This window comes from Schistocerca cancellata, chromosome 3 (genome assembly GCF_023864275.1).
Source record: "Schistocerca cancellata isolate TAMUIC-IGC-003103 chromosome 3, iqSchCanc2.1, whole genome shotgun sequence".
NCBI lineage: Eukaryota > Metazoa > Arthropoda > Insecta > Orthoptera > Acrididae > Schistocerca > Schistocerca cancellata.
This window is the reverse complement of record NC_064628.1, coordinates 330,838,160-330,858,097: the sequence shown is the minus strand read 5'-3', so window position 1 is coordinate 330,858,097 and position 19,938 is coordinate 330,838,160. Positions and strand designations below refer to the sequence as shown.

Genomic DNA, 19,938 nt, shown 5'->3' with positions numbered 1-19,938 from the left:
TATTTTTACTTACGTTCAGCTGTAATACATTCTGACCTAGTACACAGAGTACAAGAACGTACCCATCACTATTACTACTTTCTGAAACAGTTATTTGCAGTGTAGTGACTAGACCATTGAGAAGATTCTTCAACCGCTAAGGTAATATGTATTTCAGCTGCTAAGATAATACACACAATACTAACAAATTCAAGTTTTGAGCACTTTTATGAAGTGTGATTTTCTGTACTTACTGACTTTTAATCATTTTTATGCGTTTCTTAGTACTAACTCTCCATTGTAAACAAATGATCCAGAAGAGGAGGGTGGTGATGCTCTGTCTGTACTTGCAATCTGTGTGACCCACTACATGTAAATAAAAATAAGTTTGTAGCTATTAAAAAAATCACAGACACAAAAGGGCACACGCTGTCATAAATTAGTCTTCCCAAAGAATGACGACAATATTTCGTAACTTAAATTCACTGCCACTTCCAGAAAAAACTTTCTCACGATGAACAGCAGTCTAGTTGATGAAAAAGTAAAAATTAACACACCTTATGATGGCAGCATCGGACGAAACCTATGATGCCAATAAAAATGGGTAAAATAAATATAACTGCAGCTGAAAAAGCCACATTTTATAAATTAGGTGATACAATCGCAGATATCAATCAATTCCATGGACAAACATACCACAATCCAGATACATCCTCGGATAGGCTCTTTGACCTGCATCTGGCTAAGATGCAAGTTTCACTGTATGGACGGTGAATGAAAGTGGAGGTCTTACGCGTTACTGTTCCCCTCAGAGACACAGGAAAACGCAGTGCGGTCACTATCGTAGTACAAGACTGAGGAACCAGTACCACGTTCCTCAAACATTATTCTGAGATATTTCAGTACTTGTGGGAACCTGCCCAGCGGAATAGTCTACCGTGTGTTCTCTGTCTGCTTTCGTGGAGACGTTTTCTTACGGGCATAGCAGCCGAAGCATGGCAGTCAAAGTGAAATTTTCTCTTTCAGCAGGGAGCGACTGGCACGGCCAGCCAGCTAATGCGACGAGCGAAGCCCCGGGACGGAGAGCAGGCGGTGGGCTCCGCAGGCGGGCACTGCGGCGCCGCTGACGCTCACGTCGACGCCGACTTGCCGAGGGACGGCTGCACGTCGCTCAGGTCGACGACCGGCGTCGCCGGGATGGGCGTCGCGACGCCGTCCTCGTCAGTGACGCGCAGGCCTATCGTGGCGCCCAGCTTGGCGCTCGCCTGCCGGAAGCTGTCGGACAGCTTTATCTGAAACAGAGACCGTCCGTCGTCTGTTTTCCACAGGAGCAAGTGCGTAGCTCGCGCCAGCAGTGTCAAGACACTGATGAGCCTAAACATTAGGCTCACTTGAATTTAAAACATTATGGGTTGTTAGAAAGCGTCATATTCCTTCAAACAATCGACGATTCGAACCCTCTGCTGGGATCTTCTTCAGTATGTTGTGGTGTCCACTATAGACTGAGTGATCAGTTTACGATAGACATCCCAAGATCTTGAACAAGATTCCAGCAGAGGGGTCGAAACGTCGATCGTCTGAAGAATATTGCGCTAACAACCCAGAAGATTTCTAACTGCATTGACAACGGCCACGAAAGCATGGGGTTATCCCAAAAGTAAGATCTATTTTTTATAAGTACATAGACCTGTTTATTTCTACAATGGTTTACATCAGTTTACAGCTTGGACATTTAGCTATTTTTTTGACATAATCACCATTTTTGGCGATGCATTTTTGTAGACGCTGTAGCAGTTTTTGTATGCCGATGTCATACCAGCTCGCCACCATGCTTCTTTCACCTCGTCGTCGGAGCTGAATCGTTTTCCGGCCAAATGTTCTTTTAACCTAAGGAACAGGTGATAGTCACTGGGCGCCAAGTCAGGACTATAGGGTGGGTGGGTGATTATGTTCCAGTGAAACTGTTGCAGGAGCGCAACGGTCTGCCGAGCGATGTATGGGCGAGCCTTGTCATGGAGAATGTGTACGCCCTTGCTCAACATTCCTCTTCTCCGGTTCTGAATTGCCCGTTTGAGTTTTTTCAGAGTCTCACAGTACCTGTCAGCGTTAACTGTGGTCCCAGTGGGGCATCACGTCGACCAACAATACCCCTTTCCGATCCCAAAAACGGTGGTCATGACTTTACCGGTAGACTGTGTTTGTTTGAATTTTCCGCGGATTTCTCGAAGAAGGATGCCACCACTGGAATGATTTTTGGTTGGTCTCACGTGTAAAGTATTATGCCCAGGTTTCGTCACCCGTGACAATTGAGTCCAGAAAGTTGTCCTGTTCGGGTGCAAGGCGGTGAAGAAATGCGCGGGAAGCAGCAACTCGTTGCCGCAAGTGGTCCTCTGTCAGCATGCGTGGCACCCATCTTGCGCACACCTTCCGGTAGTTCAATGTTTCCGTTAAAATTCTGTGAGCGGCGCTTCGGAAACCTCAGGAACCAACGTGCAGAGAGCATCCAGGGTGATCCGCCGATCTTCACGCATGCTTTGCTCAACCTTCAACACTGTCTCCTCAGAAACTGACGGTCTCCCGCACCTTTGTTCGCCGTGAATTTCGGTCCAACCAGCTGCAAAGTCTCTACACCACTTACGAACGTTTTTGACATTCATGCACTACTCACCATACACTTCCGTCAATTGTCGATGGATTTCAATCGGCGCAGTGCCTTTGCGTTCAAAAACCGAATAACTGCGCGCAATTCGCACTTGGCGGTAACATCCAACAGGAGCTCCAGTCTCAACGGCTGGGCTGCCAAGCCAAGACTGAGGGCCTCAGCGTGGCGTGCGCGTGTTTACACACAGTGCGTGAAGCACTCTTCATAACAGTGTGACCAACTGCCACACAAACAGAGTTCTGTACTTATAAAAATTGGAGACCTTACTTTTGGGATTATCCTCGTATTATAACCACCTGCTTAATATAGTGATGGTCTATCCTTGAAACGCAGAATAGCAGCCAGTGATGGATTACCTCTGATTCGATAGGTCCTTCTTATGTATCTAGAGGTAAATACCACCAGATGTCTACGCAAGGAAATTACGGGCCCGTGGTTTGTGCACGCGGATCGTGTGTCCAGTAGCATTGCAGATGTGTTCCGTCAGTTCAGATCAAGCGAATTCAGAGGTCAAGACATCAGCTATCGTGCTCTGAATCGGCTATAAAACGATTCTGGACTTTTGACACGCCTAGTTGCTCTTATATCAGGGAAGACATCAAGCTGGATAAGCTGCAGGTGATCCACAATGCTGTTCACATACTCCACAGCTGTCACAGTGCCTTCGATTACTGCCTCAGGTGGCGTATAGTATGAACCGTGCCTACTACACTACAGGAGAAGTCATATGACAAAGCGTGGAAGACCAAACTAATATAAAAATGGCAGTCCTTGGCGCATTCTCAGATTACTTAATCAAGTTTCCTTTCGGGCAGAAGTTTTGCGTGAAGATCGACAGCCGAAATACTTTGATCAAAGAATTCCACGAGGCTCTGTTTTCCGCTCACTCTGCTCCTTTGGATGTCAATTACCTGCTCACGCCACCACAAACAGCAGTCGCACAATTTGCGGACAACACCGAGCTGCTCACCGGCGGTTGAGTGAACGCAAGTGCCTTCAGAGGCAGCTAAATGTCACAGAGAAGTGGGCAGTATGTAACATAATGCAGCTAAATGTAGGTAAGACACTCTCAGTGATATTTAGCAGAAGAAGACCAGATCTAAGACATAGATTGTGAAACAATAACACGGAAACCCAGTGGACCAACCAGACCAGGTACTTAGGTGTCTTGCTAGACAATAAACGCCAGCCGGTGTGGCCGTGTGGTTCTAGGCGCTTCAGTCTGGGACCGCGTGATCGCTACGGTCGCGGGTTCGAATCCTGCTTCGGTCTTGGTTGTGTGTGATGTCCTTAGGTTAGTTAGGTTTAAGTAGTTCTAAGTTCTAGGGGACTGATGACCACAGATGTTAAGTCCCATAGTACTCAGAGCCATTTGAACCACTAGACAATAAACTCATATTCGAGTCACATACACAAGCGGAGAAAGAGAAGAGGACAAGACTAATTCATGCTCTCTATCCCTTCCTATTAGGCGAAAACCTGAACGTTAACACAAAAATAAGACTTGCGGAAGTTCGTTCTGAGGCACACCATGGCAGACAAATGTAGAAACTCTTCTGGCGGTTCAAAACAGATGCTTGAAAGTCGTTTTAAAAGTACCCCGAGAGACCAAAACTAGAGACTTGAACAATGAAGTAAATGTAGTCATGATAGGGGAGCTGATTAAAGAACATACCAGAAAACTTCTTGAGAAAGTTGTAAATTTAAGATCAACTTTACGATATTTAGAATACAGAGGGATTGTTAATCCAGAACGATGGCACGGCGTAAGAGTTCACCATGCAATAAATCAAAATCCCATGTAAGACTAAAGACGAAATAGAACCATAGCGGGGCAACAGGGCTAGAGCCCAATATCTTGTTGACGTCCAACAAATGCTAAAATGATCGCGAGACATAACAATAAGAAGTTCACTCTTCAAAGAAGGCAGCACTTCTGAGTAACGCATAGAAAAATATTTAAAGGGAGGCGTGGAATCCCAGATAAATATTGTTATTCTTTATTCATTCTGGAAAAAAATCTTAACAACGGATCGTTGTCGATCAAATTTACAGGTAAGTCATCATAACAATAAGTTCAGTGTAATTTTTTCTACACTGAATATTAATTTAGATTAACAATATTTAACAAATTATTTTATTTGTTTCCGTTTTATTACAACTCTAAATTTCGAGGGCAACCTAGACGCTATGGCAAATTTTTCTAGTCTCACTAAGTTGGATATCCTGTCACAGAAAACGAGGCGTAGGTATTCGATGCATGCAAATCTTTGTTATCTTCCCCACTCAATATTATTAGTTCTGTCGCAGCAAATAAGACTTCAAATACATATACTGCTACTAACAGTACTACTACTACTACTACTACTACTACTATTACTACTACCACTCCAATTACTGCCTCCACAATCAGAACTGCTACTGTAATTATTGATATGCCCTATCACTACTACCCCCACCTTGTTTATACCACATCAACAACAACTATTAAATCTTAAGTCTCTTGTAACAACACTCATATTAATATCAGTACTTTACTCCTGCTGTGCTTACTATTGATGATGTTTTCACCGCTGACACTGAGACAAAACTGAAGCAATTTATTGTCTTGTATCACTACACACATTGTTTTTCCCTGAATCTGAGAAAGACACACCACCACTACTACTGGTTTCTCCACACATTCTCTACCAAATCGGTTACAAGGTGAGGTACAGTTCTGTTTTGTTTACACCAAATGGCAACGGATCAGAGCGCATCACTTATCTTCACACCAAGAGCCATTGATTATTCTCAGGTTCTCCTCTGCCCAGCTCATTTCACTGTTCCGTTACTGTGCTACACGATCGTAGACCTATCGAGCTTCTTTGTCGTTCCTTGGGCACTTCTACTGGCCTTTCTCGTCTTTTTTGTGTTGGGTGTTAACTGTAGCCTCCTTCTTGGCTTTCGTAATCAGCTCTAATTCTGTTATACACCCTTTTGCCTCCCAAAACCTGCTTAGCGGACCTCATTATGTGCTCAGCCAGAGGACATTCCCCTAGAAAATGAACCTCTGTATCTATGTCGATATAGTTGTTGCCGTCCAACCACTCTATGATGGTATGTACAGTAGGTATTGCGTATGTCTGGAAATGTAGTGGATCAGTCTTCTAAATATCGTAATCTGTACACTCAAACACTGGCTGAAATGCTCACAGTAGCAGTTGGACTCACAGAACAGCCTAATTTCAGACAGTGCCAAAAAATTTCCTTTACCCTACATTAATAATATTATTCGTGATTCAATTACCTTTCCTCTCTATGTTTTCTATCTAGACTTGATAGGGCACGTTCTTCCTGGTGCAAATCTAAATATCTGTTGACCTTACGCCTTTGAGTTTTCTCTTGATTTATTTTAATCCATGGGTACCTTAAAAGCCATCCATTAAACAACAGAAATGTTGTGTGCCTCTTTCATTACAGTTACAAGAAGTTTGTCAAAAATACGTCCTGGCGACTGTCGGCTATTCGTGTTCACTAGACGTAACAAATTATCAGCCGACTGGCAAATCTTAATAGTTACTGCCTGTTTTGTAATCTATGCACAAGTGTTTCTCAATTAACATCCCAGAATTCTGGATTACGTATAGAACCCTGAAGGTACCATTTTGTAACACATATGGTAACTGTTGCCATAGGATTTGACATACCCACATATTAATCTTCAATCTCTCAGTAAACTAGTACAAAGCAGCACAACATTCTGGGGCAGATATTTTCCCTTCTATCCTAAAAAGGGAAGGCAACCATGTCAAACGTCCCAGAAATATCCTTAATTACAGTTATTCCATATTTTTCACGTGTTGTGTGTACAAAATTCTCGCTTCGTGAAAGGTTTCCACTTTACATTTCTCCTTCCTGCATCCTTAATGACACTTATTTAATCCTGTTAGAATCTCCTGATATTTAAATGTATTCACTTGTAATTTTTCAGCAATCTCACCCAGTAAATTTATGAGGCTGATTGGATGCTATAATTTGATGCGTATAGGATCGTTATCTTTTTCTTTATAATGCAAGCTGGATTACCCATGCACTGAATATGAAGCACAATTGGGGATTGGTCGTAGGTGTGTAGACTGAAGATTATATTAAGATGCTGTCGATATATTCGTTTGTAAACCTTAAAGACGACCTATAACCCTGAGGACTGACAGAGTCTTTGACGTGCATGAGTGAATAATACGAATGAACTAATCCATCAGATACTCACAAACAGCTTTGTATCATATCTGAGCCCTTTTAAATAGTACACTTGTTCAGATATTCAAATTATCTCCCACCACACTCCCTTTTCAATCAAATTTAGCTATAGGTAAAGCCGTTGTGGAATGACATTCATTTGACAGTTATTACTGGTATTACACGATAGTTTAAGCCTGGAATAAAACAAATTCACACAATAGCGTCGAATGTAGATCCAAATGTCGTACAAGAAAACCCACCATATAGAAAATCTACACGATGACTTCAACTACGTTCTCTTTCATACTGTCTAGAGACATTGCACTGCACTCAGAAGTGGACAGTTCTGTCAAATATCAGCTACACTTATTCGAAATCACTACAAGAAAAAATATCACATATGACGAAACGTGAGTTAGGACACAGTTTTTTCAGAAGTTGTGTGTGTAGCACAAGCAGTATTTATTGCAGGTAGTCAACCCTCCCCCCCCCCCCCCCCCCCCCCCATGAACCATGGACCTTGCCGTTGGTGAGGACGCTTACACGTGCCTCAACGATACAGATAGCCGTACCGTAGGTGCAACCACAACTGAGGGGTACCTGTTGAGAGGCCAGACAAATGTGTGGTTCCTGAAGAGGGGCAGCAGCCTTTTCAGTAGTTGCAGGGGCAACAGTCTGGATGATTGACTGATCTGGCCTTGTAACACTAACCTAAACGGCCTTGTTGTTCTGGTACTGCGAGCGGCTGAAAGCAAGGGGAAACTACAGCCGTAATTTTTCCCAAGATATGCATCTCTACTGTATGGTTAATGATGATGGCGTCCTCTTGGGTAAAATATTCCGGAGGTGAAATAGTCCCCCATACGGTTCTCCGGGCGGGGACTACTCAAGAGGACGTCGTTATCAGGAGAAAGAAAACTGACGTTCTACGGATCGGAGCGTGGAATGTCAGATCCCTTAATCTGGCAGGTAGGTTAGAAAATTTAAAAAAGGGAAATGGATAGGTTAAAGTTAGGTGTAGTGGGAATTAGTGAAGTTCGGTGGCAGGAGGAACAAGACTTTTGGTCAGGTGAATAGAGTGTTATAAATACAAAATCAAATAGGTGTAATGCAGGAGTAGGTTTAATAATGAATAATAAAATTGGAGTACGGGTAAGCTACTACAAACAGCATAGTGAACGCATTATTGTGGCCAAGATAGACACGAAGCCCACGTCTACTACAGTAGTACAGGTTCATATGCCAACTAGCTCTGCAGATGACGAAGAAATTGATGAAATGTATGATGCGATAAAAGAAATTATTCAGGTAGTGAATGGAGACGAAAATTTAATAGTCATGGGTGACTGGAATTGAAGAGTAGGAAAAGGGAGAGAAGGAAACATAGGTGAATATGGATTGGGGCTAAGAAATGAAAGAGGAAGCCGCCTGGTAGAATTTTGCACAGAGCACAACTTAATCATAGCTAACACTTGGTTCAAACATCATGAATGAAGGTTGTATACATGGAAGAAGCCTGGAGATACTAAAAGGTATCAGATAGATTATATAATGGTGAGACAGAGATTTAGGAACCAGGTTTTAAATTGTAAGACATTTCCAGGGGCAGATGTGCACTGTGACCACAATCTATTAGTTATGAACTGTAGATTAGACCTGAAAAAACTGCAAAAAATGTGGGAAATTAAGGAGATGGGACCTATATAAACTGACTAAATCAGAGGTTGTTCAGAGTTTCAGGGAGAGCATAAGGGTACAATAGACAGGAATGGGGGAAAGAAATATAGTAGAAGAAGAATGGGTAGCTTTGCGGGATGAAGTAGTGAAGGCAGCAGAGGATCAAGTAGGTAAAAAGACGAGGGCTAGTAGAAATCCTTGGGTAACAGAAGAAACATTGAATTTAATTGATCAAAGGTGAAAATATGAAAATGAAGTAAATGAAGCAGGCAAAAAGGAATACAAACATCTCAAAACGTCTCAAAAATGAGATCGATAGGAAGTGCACAATGGCTAAGCAGACGTGGCTAGAGGACAAATGTAAGGATGTAGGGGCTGATCTCACTGGGGTAAGATAGATACTGCCTACAGGAAAATTGAAAAGAGAACCACTTGTATGAATATCAAGAGCTCAGATGGAAACCCAGTTCTAAGCAAAGAAGGGAAAGCAGAAAGGTGGAAGGAGTATATAGAGGGTCTGTACACGTGCCATGTACTTGAGGACAATATTATGGAAATGGAAGAGGATGTAGATAAAAATGAAATGGGAGATACGATACTGCGTGAAGAGTTTGACAGAGCACTGAAAGACCTGAGTCGAAACAAGGCCCCCGGAGTAGACAACATTCCATTAGAACATTCCATTTGAGCCAGTCCTGACTAAACTCTACCATCTGGTGAGCAAAATGTATGAGACAAGCGAATTTCCCTCAGACTTCAGGAAGAATATACAGTAATAATTCCAATCCCAAAGAAAGCAGGTGTTGACAGATGTGAAAATCACCGAACTATCAGTTTAATAAGTCACAGCTGCAAAATACTAACGCGAATTCTTTACAGACGAATGGAAAAACTGATAGAAGCCGACCTCGGGGAAGTTCAGTTTGGATTTCGTAGAAATGTTGGAACACGTGAAGCAATACTAACCCTACGGCTTATCTTAGAAGAAAGATTAAGGAATGGCAAACCTAGGTTTCTAGCATTTGTAGACTTAGAAGAAAAAGCTTTTGATAATGTTGATTGGAATACTCTCTTTCAAATTCTGCAGGTGGCAGGGGTAACATACAGGGAGCGAAAAGCTATTTACAATTTGTACAGAAAGCAGATGGCAGTTATAAGAGTCGAAGGGGATGAAAGGGAAGCAGTGGTTGACAAGGGAGTGAGACAGGGCTGTAGTCTATCCCCAATGTTATTCAGTCTGTATATTGAGCAAGCAATAAAGGAAACAAAAGACAAGTTCGGAGTAGGTATTAAAATCCATGGAGATGAAATAAAATCTCTGAGGTTCGCCGATGACATTCTAACTCTGTCAGAGACAGCAAAGGACTTGGATGAGCAGTTCAATGGAATGGACAGTGTCTTGAAAGGAGGGTATAAGATGAACATCAACAAAAGCAAAACGAGTATAGATTTAAATGTCAGGAAGTCATTTCTGAAAGTATTTGTACAGAGTGTAGCCATGTATGGAAGTGAAACGTGGACGCTAAATAGTTTAGACAAGAAGAGAATAGAAGCTTTCGAAATGTGGTGCTACAGAAGAATGCTGAAGATTGGATGGGTACATCACATAACTAATGAGGAGGTATTGAATAGCATTGGGGAGAAGAGGAACTTGTGGCACAACTTGACTAGAAGAAGGGATCGGTTGGTAGGACATGTTCTGAGACATCGAAGGATCATCAATTTAGTACTGGAGGGCCGCGTGGAGGGTAAATATCGTAGGGGGAGACCAAGAGATGAGTACACTAAGCAGATTCAGAAGGATGTAGGCTGCAGTAGGTACTGGGAGATGAAGAAGCTTGCAGAAGATAGAGTAGCATGGAGAGCTGCATCAAACCAGTCTCAGGACTGAAGACCACAACAACGTCCAAAATTGCGGAAAAATGAAAGCGGGAGCGGAAATACGACGGTTGGGACTTAAATAATGGCAACTATTTACTCACAACCGATACAAAAGAGTTATATGTTTGCACCTGTTACTGTCCTTTAAAGTCCTCACCAGCGTTGTGTAGAACCCGTTGCCAGCTGTGTGTAAGACATAGTATAACGTTAGCAGAGCCTGTTCTGTTGATGGTGCGAATGGAGCGGTATAAAGTTATGGTGATTCTCGTGTATGGCTCTGATGGTGTTAAACTAACGCATTACGTTCCTCCACGGCAGACGTCAATGCACAGTATTACTGTTCGTTTTGGAGCATCACCTGCAACCAGCTTTGCGAAAGAAGCGGCGACACTCTCTGAGCAACCCATCCATCATTTGGCACGAAAATGCGCGGGTGCATACAACGCAAGCTGTGGCTGCTCTGTTCGGTCGATGGGTCTGGGAAGTACTGTATCATCCACCATACGTTGATTTGATTCCGGAGATTGAGGAACCACTTCGTGGCATTCGATTCAGAACTATTCCAGAGATTCGACAGGCAGTAGACCGCTCCATTCGCACCATCAACAGAACAGACTCTGATAACGATATACTACGCCTTCCACATCGCTGGCAACGGGTTCTACACAACGCTGGAGACTATTTTGAAGCACAGTAACAGGTGCAAACATGTAACTTTTTCATATCGATTGTGAATAAATAGTTGCCACTATTTAAGTTCCAACCCTCGTAGTTTACGAAAATGTTTGACTCAACGCATAAAACTAAATTTGATAAAGAGAAGACCAACAGATCTCCGTACACTAGTTGAGAGATAAAAAGAAATGAAAAAATGAAGACATAGATTGACGGAAGGCATGGACCAGGTACCTCACTATCTCAAGGGCTGTGAATAACTTGGAATGGGAACGCTGTAGTAGAGGAATGAATTTGAGGGATTATATAGGGAAGGTAGTAGGAATGAAACAGGAGGGAGATTTATTGAATTCTGCAATAAATTTCAGCTAGTAATAGTGAATACGGAGTTAAATAATCACAATAGGACGAGATATGTTTCAGAAAGGCATGGAGCCATGGTACAAACTAGTTGTCATACATTATGGTAAGACAGAGATGCCGATGTCAGACATTAGACGACAACATGTGCCCAGGGCCAGACACAGGTTTTGATCACAAATCAGTGGCAATAAAAAGCGGGTTGAAATTTCGGAGAATTATCCAGAAAAGAACATACAACAAATGTTTAGGAAAAGAAAGGAATACAGCAATATACACTCCTGGAAATTGAAATTAGAACACCGTGAATTCATTGTCCCAGGAAGGGGAAACTTTATTGACACATTCCTGGGGTCAGATACATCACATGATCACACTGACAGAACCACAGGCACATAGACACAGGCAACAGAGCATGCTCAATGTCGGCACTAGTACAGTGTATATCCACCTTTCGCAGCAATGCAGGCTGCTATTCTCCCATGGAGACGATCGTAGAGATGCTGGGTGTAGTCCTGTGGAACGGCTTGCCATGCCATTTCCACCTGGCACCTCAGTTGGACCAGCGTTCGTGCTGGACGTGCAGACCGCGTGAGACGACGCTTCATCCAGTCCCAAACATGCTCAATGGGGGACAGATCCGGAGATCTTGCTGGCCAGGGTAGTTGACTTACACCTTCTAGAGCACGTTGGGTGGCACGGGATACATGCGGACGTGCATTGTCCTGTTGGAACAGCAAGTTCCCTTACCGGTCTAGGAATGGTAGAACGATGGGTTCGATGACGGTTTGGATGTACCGTGCACTATTCAGAGTCCCCTCGACGATCACCAGTGGTGTACGGCCAGTGTAGGAGATCGCTCCCCACACCATGATGCCGGGTGTTGGCCCTGTGTGCCTCGGTCGTATGCAGTCCTGATTGTGGCGCTCACCTGCACGGCGCCAAACACGCATACGACCATCATTGGCACCAAGGCAGAAGCGACTCTCATCGCTGAAGACGACACGTCTCCATTCGTCCCTCCATTCACGCCTGTCGTGACACCACTGGAGGCGGGCTGCACGATGTTGGGGCGTGAGCGGAAGACGGCCTAACGGTGTGCGGAACCGTAGCCCAGCTTCATGGAGACGGTTGCGAATGGTCCTCGCCGATACCCCAGGAGCAACAGTGTCCCTAATTTGCTGGGAAGTGGCGGTGCAGTCCCCTACGGCACTGCGTAGGATCCTACGGTCTTGGCGTGCATCCGTGCGTCGCTGCGGTCCGGTCCCAGGTCGACGGGCACGTGCACCTTCCGCCGACCACTGGCGACAACATCGATGTACTGTGGAGACCTCACGCCCCACGTGTTGAGCAATTCGGCGGTACGTCCACCCGGCCTCCCGCATGCCCACTATACGCCCTCGCTCAAAGTCCGTCAACTGCACATACGGTTCACGTCCACGCTGTCGCGGCATGCTACCAGTGTTAAAGACTGCGATGGAGCTCCGTATGCCACGGCAAACTGGCTGACACTGACGGCGGCGGTGCACAAATGCTGCGCAGCTAGCGCCATTCGACGGCCAACACCGCGGTTCCTGGTGTGTCCGCTGTGCCGTGCGTGTGATCATTGCTTGTACAGCCCTCTCGCAGTGTCCGGAGCAAGTATGGTGGGTCTGGCACACCGGTGTCAATGTGTTCTTTTTTCCGTTTCCAGGAGTGTAGGTCGCTTGGAATGAAATCAACAATAAATTTAGGTAAGACAAGCAAATTGGTTGCAGCAGAAATGGAAATCATCGAAACGAAAACGATCGTCGAAAGGACAGATTCAGCGTATAGAAAAGTCAAAATTAAAAGCCGAGACGTAGGTGGGAAAAGTGCGTTGATGGCCTCCACAACAGAGAAGATTTTCTTCTTAAAATAGGGGTTGATTTTGAAAACATGGGTACGCATCATTACTGTAAGAATTTGACAGGGCCTTGGAAGACTTGCAAACAAACAGAGCAGTAGGAATCGATAACATTCCTTCCGAATTTCTAAAATTATCAAATGAAGTGGCAATAAAACTGTTGTTCAAGTTACTGTGTAGACGGTTTAAGACTGGCAAAAAAGCATTGGAATTACGAAAGGGTATCAACCACACATCTTGAAGACAGCAAATGCGGACAAAAGCGGGAATTAGTACACTGTCAGCTTAAGAGGTCATGCCTTTAGGTTGCTGATGTGAATGACGTTCAGTAATGGAAACAGAAATGGAAGTTAAGGCTCTGTTAGACAACAATAAAATTTGCTATAAGAAAAGTAAAAACAAAACAGAGACAGTTCTGACGGTGTGCTTCTTAATGCACTTAAGAAAAATCAGGAGTGCGTAAAATGATGGGACGTGTTAGAAATCCCAAAAAAAGTGATTTGAAACTGTAGGAAAAGATGGATAAAACACCTTATAGCGCAAGAGCCAGGAGGGAACAATAAAAGTTGTAGACCAGGCGAAAAGTGCTCCAACTAAAACGGGGATAGGACAGGGATGTAATATTACTCTAATATTGTTCGACATGATGGATAAAGCAATGACGGAAATAAAGAAAAGGTAAAGGAGTGGGGTTAAAATTCAGGGTCGAAGAGTATAAATAAAAAGATTCGATGATGACATCCTCATTGCAGCTGAGGAAGATCTACAGTAAGGCAATGTAGACGTGGAGAACCTGTTTAATCGGCTTAATTGTCTTATGAGCACAGAATATCGCTTGAGTTAAACCAAAGAAAGGCAGCAGTAATGAGGAGTAGCGGAAATGAGATTAGCGATAAACTTAGCAGCTTTCACACATCCATCCCATAAGGTTGGCCGGGCGTACATCTATTGTGCTAGTGATGTTGACATTAGGATAATGAATTTATGAGTATTCTGCAACATTGTTACGGTGTAGCATTTCCTCTATAACTCACTTCTACATCTGAATGAGGACCACGTAGCAGACGAAGTGAAGGACTTCTAGTAACTCGTAAGCAAAATAAAGTATGACAGTCGAAACACAGAGGATGTCGGAAGTATAGATAAAGAGATGATTCCTCGCTAAATGAAGTTTAGCAATATCAGTTACAAGATTTAATTTAGGGAAGACTTTTCTTAGAAAGTATATCTGTGAGGCACTGCTTTGTATGGAAGTGAAAAGTGGACTGGGGATAATCTGAACAGGAAGGATGTGTTTGAAATATATGTTAGAAAAGAATGCTGAAAACGAAGTGTAGGGATCAGTGAGACTTAAGGTTTCTACGCAGTATCGACGAAGATGACAACAAGAAGGGATGTGATTGTAGGACATGTATTTTTAGGGAATAACTATCCCCCAACTGTAAATGAGGAGAGAGAACCAATATATGCAGCAAATAATTAAGGACGCTGGGTGTAAGCACTAGTCTGAGATGAAGGGGAGAAACTCGTCGTATGCTGCATGAAATCAATTGGAGGAAAAAGATTGCTGATAAAAGAAAATACAAGTGACATGTTATTCAATGTGTATGTGGAACTACTTGCAGATCAGATGATAGTAAAATCACTAGTACACAATCCGCAATATACCAGTTTAACACTAGCAATTCAAAGAATATTAAAATGTTAGAAGAAATTAAGAAAGTTTTACAAGAAATATTTGCTAAAGAAAACGATATACGAAGCCATATAGCCTTTGAATCACTGGAAGCGTGGCCGAACGATTCTAGGCGCTACAGTCTTGAACCGCGCGACCGCAACGGAAGCAGGTACGAATCCTGCCTCAGGCATGGATGTTTGTGATGTCCTTAGGTTAGTTAGGTTTAAGTAGTTCTAAGTCTAGGGGACTGATGATCTCAGATGTTAAGTCCCATAGTGCTTAGAGCCATTTGAACCATTTGGAATAAAGACAGAATATCAACATAGCAGCAGAACTGGCAGTACCTGAAGAAGGCGGCTCGGTCGGTCCACGAAGTGTTGTGCGTAAAATGGAAGCAACAACTCCCTACAAAGACAGGAAGCTCATTATTAATCACATACGTAGACAAAACCTAAGAGATCACATCACTATGAATAGCTCCATTAACAAAATGTAATTTTTCCCGATGGCTTCTTAGTTATTCACAAAAAGTTGTGATGTCAGTCATACGACCACACCGCCGCCTGAGAGATCGATCTGCCGCATGCGATTCTCTCGATAAATGGAACAGAAGAACGGCTGTGTTAGCCAAAGAGTACACAGCCAGTCGCAGTACTTATGCTGGCCGCGAGGCGCCGCTAGGCCACTTCATGTGCAGCAGGAGAGTAGTGCAGTAGTGACAGTCTACAGTTCGTAGCCGCGCTCAGTGGCCAGTCAGCGCCAATGTTAGTCAGTCATCGTCTGCAGCTCAGTCATTGCTGCCATCAAGTCTTTGTAGCCCAGTTCCAAGTTAGTCTTCAAATTCACCGGATTCGACATTCAAGATTACGAGAGATTAATTCGTCACTGCAAGATTTGTCACTTGTAAATTACGTCATTCTACAGTCGCTTAATCTAGTCGCGTCTTCTATAATTGTCAACCAATTGACCGTGGACTACAGCAAAGTTAAGTAATAAATACTCTCTTATTTTGTACTACTGTTAATTAATTGTGTTTTCCAGTTGTAGCTACCAAGCACTCTTGGCATAGTAGAACCCACGTTTCCACCTCCTTGGCTACCTCACATTTGCCACTTCATGTTGATGGACTCGATTATGGTGGAAGATCGAGAGCCATCAGACGTAGAATCGAATATTAAGTATTGATCAAATATGATATTCAGGGCACAAAATTCCTTACCCACTTTGAAGAGAAAAGTTTACCTAGCAAAATCAGATTGGGTGCATTTTGAAAACGCAGTATGAAATCGAGGAGCTGGCAACACTGTCACACCACGGAGCGCATCGGAATGTACGTGTATCAGGTCGCTCTACCGTACCAGTCGTCGTAGCTCACTCAGTAGACTGCTAGGACATCATACCCACATCCACTATGGAGCTACAGTTCGTTCCTCGTCAGGTTCCATTATTTTCAGACGTCCAGTTGCTAGTTCTCGTCGTTTATAAGCAGGGCATGACGATACCCTATCACACGACAGTGGCATCCAATGAACTGTATTCGTGCGCAACCATAATTGATTCTGTCAAAATAAGTAGGGCGGCTTCCGATAGAGAACACCTATGATGAATACGTCTATATGCTTCCGGTGCTGAGTACATACGATAACGAAGCTGCTGCTGCTGCTCGTGCATATGCTGCACGGTACCCTCAAAGGCGCCATCTCAGTAAGAATGTTTTTCGTCACCAGAATCAACGCCTTCTGAAAACTGGTAAGCTTCGTCCACAAATAATGCACACAGGTCGCTCAAGGACTAGATGAACTCCACAAACAGAGGACGCGAGACTTGAAACTATGCACCAGTCAGCTCGGCGATGCACCAGTGATGCAGCAGGGCCGTTCCAGATAATTCAAAAATTGGCTTTGAACTGCAGCACTATGAAGAACTGAATTCTTATGATTAAACGTTAATTCAACACCAGTAGCGAGAAGCCTGCATCCGACGAGTAGGATTCTGTGAATGGCTTTTGCACCAAATTGAAGATAACGAACATTTTATAAATAACGTGAGATGGACTGACGAGTCTGTCTTCAGTCGTGCAGGTATTATCAGACTCCGTAACAGCCATCACCCGTGAATGTGGCATTCAGGCACGCTTTAGTATAAAACCTGGGGGCAGAAATCGTGGCAGGAGAGAGTTTGACTAATTGAATGCGCCCCTATATCGTACATTTCTTTGCAGTACTTTGCCCGACGCAGCAGAAAACTTTCCCCTTGGTGTTCGGCGACGTCTATATTTTCAGCATGACGGTGCTCCGCACACTTTGGAAAGAATGTGGGTAACTACGGCGAAGTGCCAAAGAAACTGGTATAGGAATGCGTATTCAAATGCAGAGATACGTAAACAGGCAGAATACGGCGCTGCGGTCGGCAACCCCTATATAAGACGACAAGTGCCCGGCGCTGTCTTTAGGTCGGTTACCGCTGCTAAAATGGCAGGTTATCAAGATTCAAGTGAGTTTCAACGTGGTGTTATAGTCGGCGCACTAGAGGTGGCACACGGCATTTCCGAGGGGCCGATGAGTTCGAGATTTTCCCATTACATCATTTCACGAGTGTACCGTGGATATCAGGAATACGGTAAAACATCAAATCTCCGACGTAGCTGCAGCCAGAAGAAGATCTTGCAAGAACGGGACCAACGACGACTGAAGAGAGAATCGTTCAACGTGACAGAAGTGCAACTCTGCCACAAAGTGCTGCAGATTTCCATGTTGCGCCTTCAACAAGTGTCAGCGTGCGAACCATTCAACGAAACATCATTGATATCGGCTGTCGGAGCCGAAGGCCCACTCTTGTACCCATAACGACCGCAGAAACCAAAGCTTTACGTCTCGCCTGGGCCTGTCAATACCGACACTGGACTTCGATGACTTGAAACATGTTGCCTGGTCGGACGAGTCTCGTTTCAAACTCTATCGATCGAATGGACGTGTACGAGTATGGAGACAACCTAATGAATCATGGACCCTGCATATCAGCAGTGGACGGATCAGGCTGGTGGACGCTCTGTAATGGTGTGAAGCGTGTACAGATGGAGTAATATGGGATCCCTGATATGTCTAGATACGACTCCGACAGGTGACAAAAAACGTACATAAGCGTCCTGTATGATCACCTGCATCCATTTATGTCCATTGAGCCTTCCGAAGGACTCAGGCAATTCCAGCAGGACAGTGCGACAGCCCGCACGTCCAGAATTGCCACAGAGTGGCTCCAGGAACACTCTCCTGAGTTTAAACAGTTCGGCTGGACACCAAATTCCCTAGACAAGAACATTATTGAGCGTATCTGGGATCCCTTTCAATGCGCTGTTCAGAAGAGATGTCCAGCCCCTCCTACACTTACGGATTTATGGAAAGCTCTGCAGGATTCATCGTGTCAGTTCCAAACATCACTACTTCAGAGATTAGTTGAGTCCATGCCACGTCGTGCTGCGCCACTTCTGCGTGCTCGCTGGGGCCCTTCATGATATTTGGCAGGTGTACTAGATTCTTTGGTTCTTCAGTGTATTTGAACGAAGCAATTCCAGTGAAATGAATTGTTCTTCGAGGTAAAATGTTCTGGCCTCCACGTTCAAAATAGCTCTGAGCACCATGGGACTTAACTTCAGAGGTCATCAGTCCCCTAGAACTTAGAACTACTTAAACCTAACTAACCTAAGGACATCACACGCATGCATGCCCGAGGCAGGATTCGAACCTGCGACCGTAGCGATCACGCGGTACCAGACTGTAGCGCCTAGAACCACTCGGCCACTCCGGCTGTCTAGCCTCCAAGTTCCCTGTACCTTTATCATTTAGATTTTTATTTGTGGGGACACTTGAAGGAACAAGTTTAGAGTACTGCATTCATGGATGTACACGACCTAATATCTCGCGTGCATCCTGCTTCAGCTGTGGTGGATGCAAGTGTGTTGCGTAGTGTATAGCAAAGAATGATACAGCTAGCGGAGAAATGCTTGCAACTGCGAGTTGGGCGCTTTGAACGTCTCTAACGTCAACGTTCCTGGTAGACATATGTACCGGCTCTTTTAAGATCAGTCTGGACGTCAAATACACCGAATGGAATTGTTGTGCGTAGCATAGTGCGCAGTCTTGTGTAACCTAACTATTGTGTTTCTTGCATCTCATTGGATGCGTACTGTGTTACTACATCCACTGTTATTTCCTTTTTACTTTGTTTGTGCCACGGACGAAAGAAATTGTCGCTTACGTCTGTAAGAAAATGTTATGTCTTATTGTTTCAATAAATGCAACACTAACGGAAAGATATTCACAAGATACCACATTATGGATATGTACATTGGGTACAGTTTGATGCTTTAACTGAAAAAAAGATAGTTTGGCGCGAACACTACTCCAGCATCGGCCAGTCTGCATATACGGTCCCCAGGGCATTGCCTTGTCTCATAAAACTAAAGGAACAGCTCCGGCACAGCGCAGAGTTTATCTGTTCTTGGCCATACTGCACGCAGCTACAAATTTGTCAGAGCATCGGTTTTTTAAATCGCACATTTATTAAACCTATTGGTTGTACTAGGTTTTGCTAAATACATTTTTGTCTTGTACTGAGATGAGGAATCACATGCCGACCACCAAGAGAGACTTTTTTTTTCAATCTTTATATCATACTCAAAACTTATCGTAACTGGTTCTAAAGATGTGTCTAATGCTGACATCTATCTCTCTTTTCCTGATGTTATGGGCTCGGCTTCAATTTCTCTATGATTACTTGATAAATATTTGTTGGCATTCTTGTATTACCTTACTGTGTTAGAAAAAAGAATGCACTTGGTAAACTGATATCAAGTAAATCAAATATCATCAAACATAATTTTCTTATATTTTAAAACAGTTCGTTTGACTGTACAATCTA

The 19,938-nt window shown here is 43.7% G+C and overlaps 1 protein-coding gene across 1 annotated transcript in view; it reads right to left on the bottom strand.

Annotated features, from left to right (window-relative positions):
* Positions 1-201: 201 nt before the first annotated feature.
* Positions 202-19,938, bottom strand: part of LOC126175030 (uncharacterized) — a 90,467-nt gene continuing 70,730 nt past the window's right edge. The window contains exon 5 of the mRNA XM_049921532.1: positions 202-1,271. Within this exon, the coding sequence (XP_049777489.1) occupies positions 1,110-1,271 (162 nt within the window). The 3' untranslated portion in view covers positions 202-1,109. The remainder of the gene's footprint in view (positions 1,272-19,938) is intronic.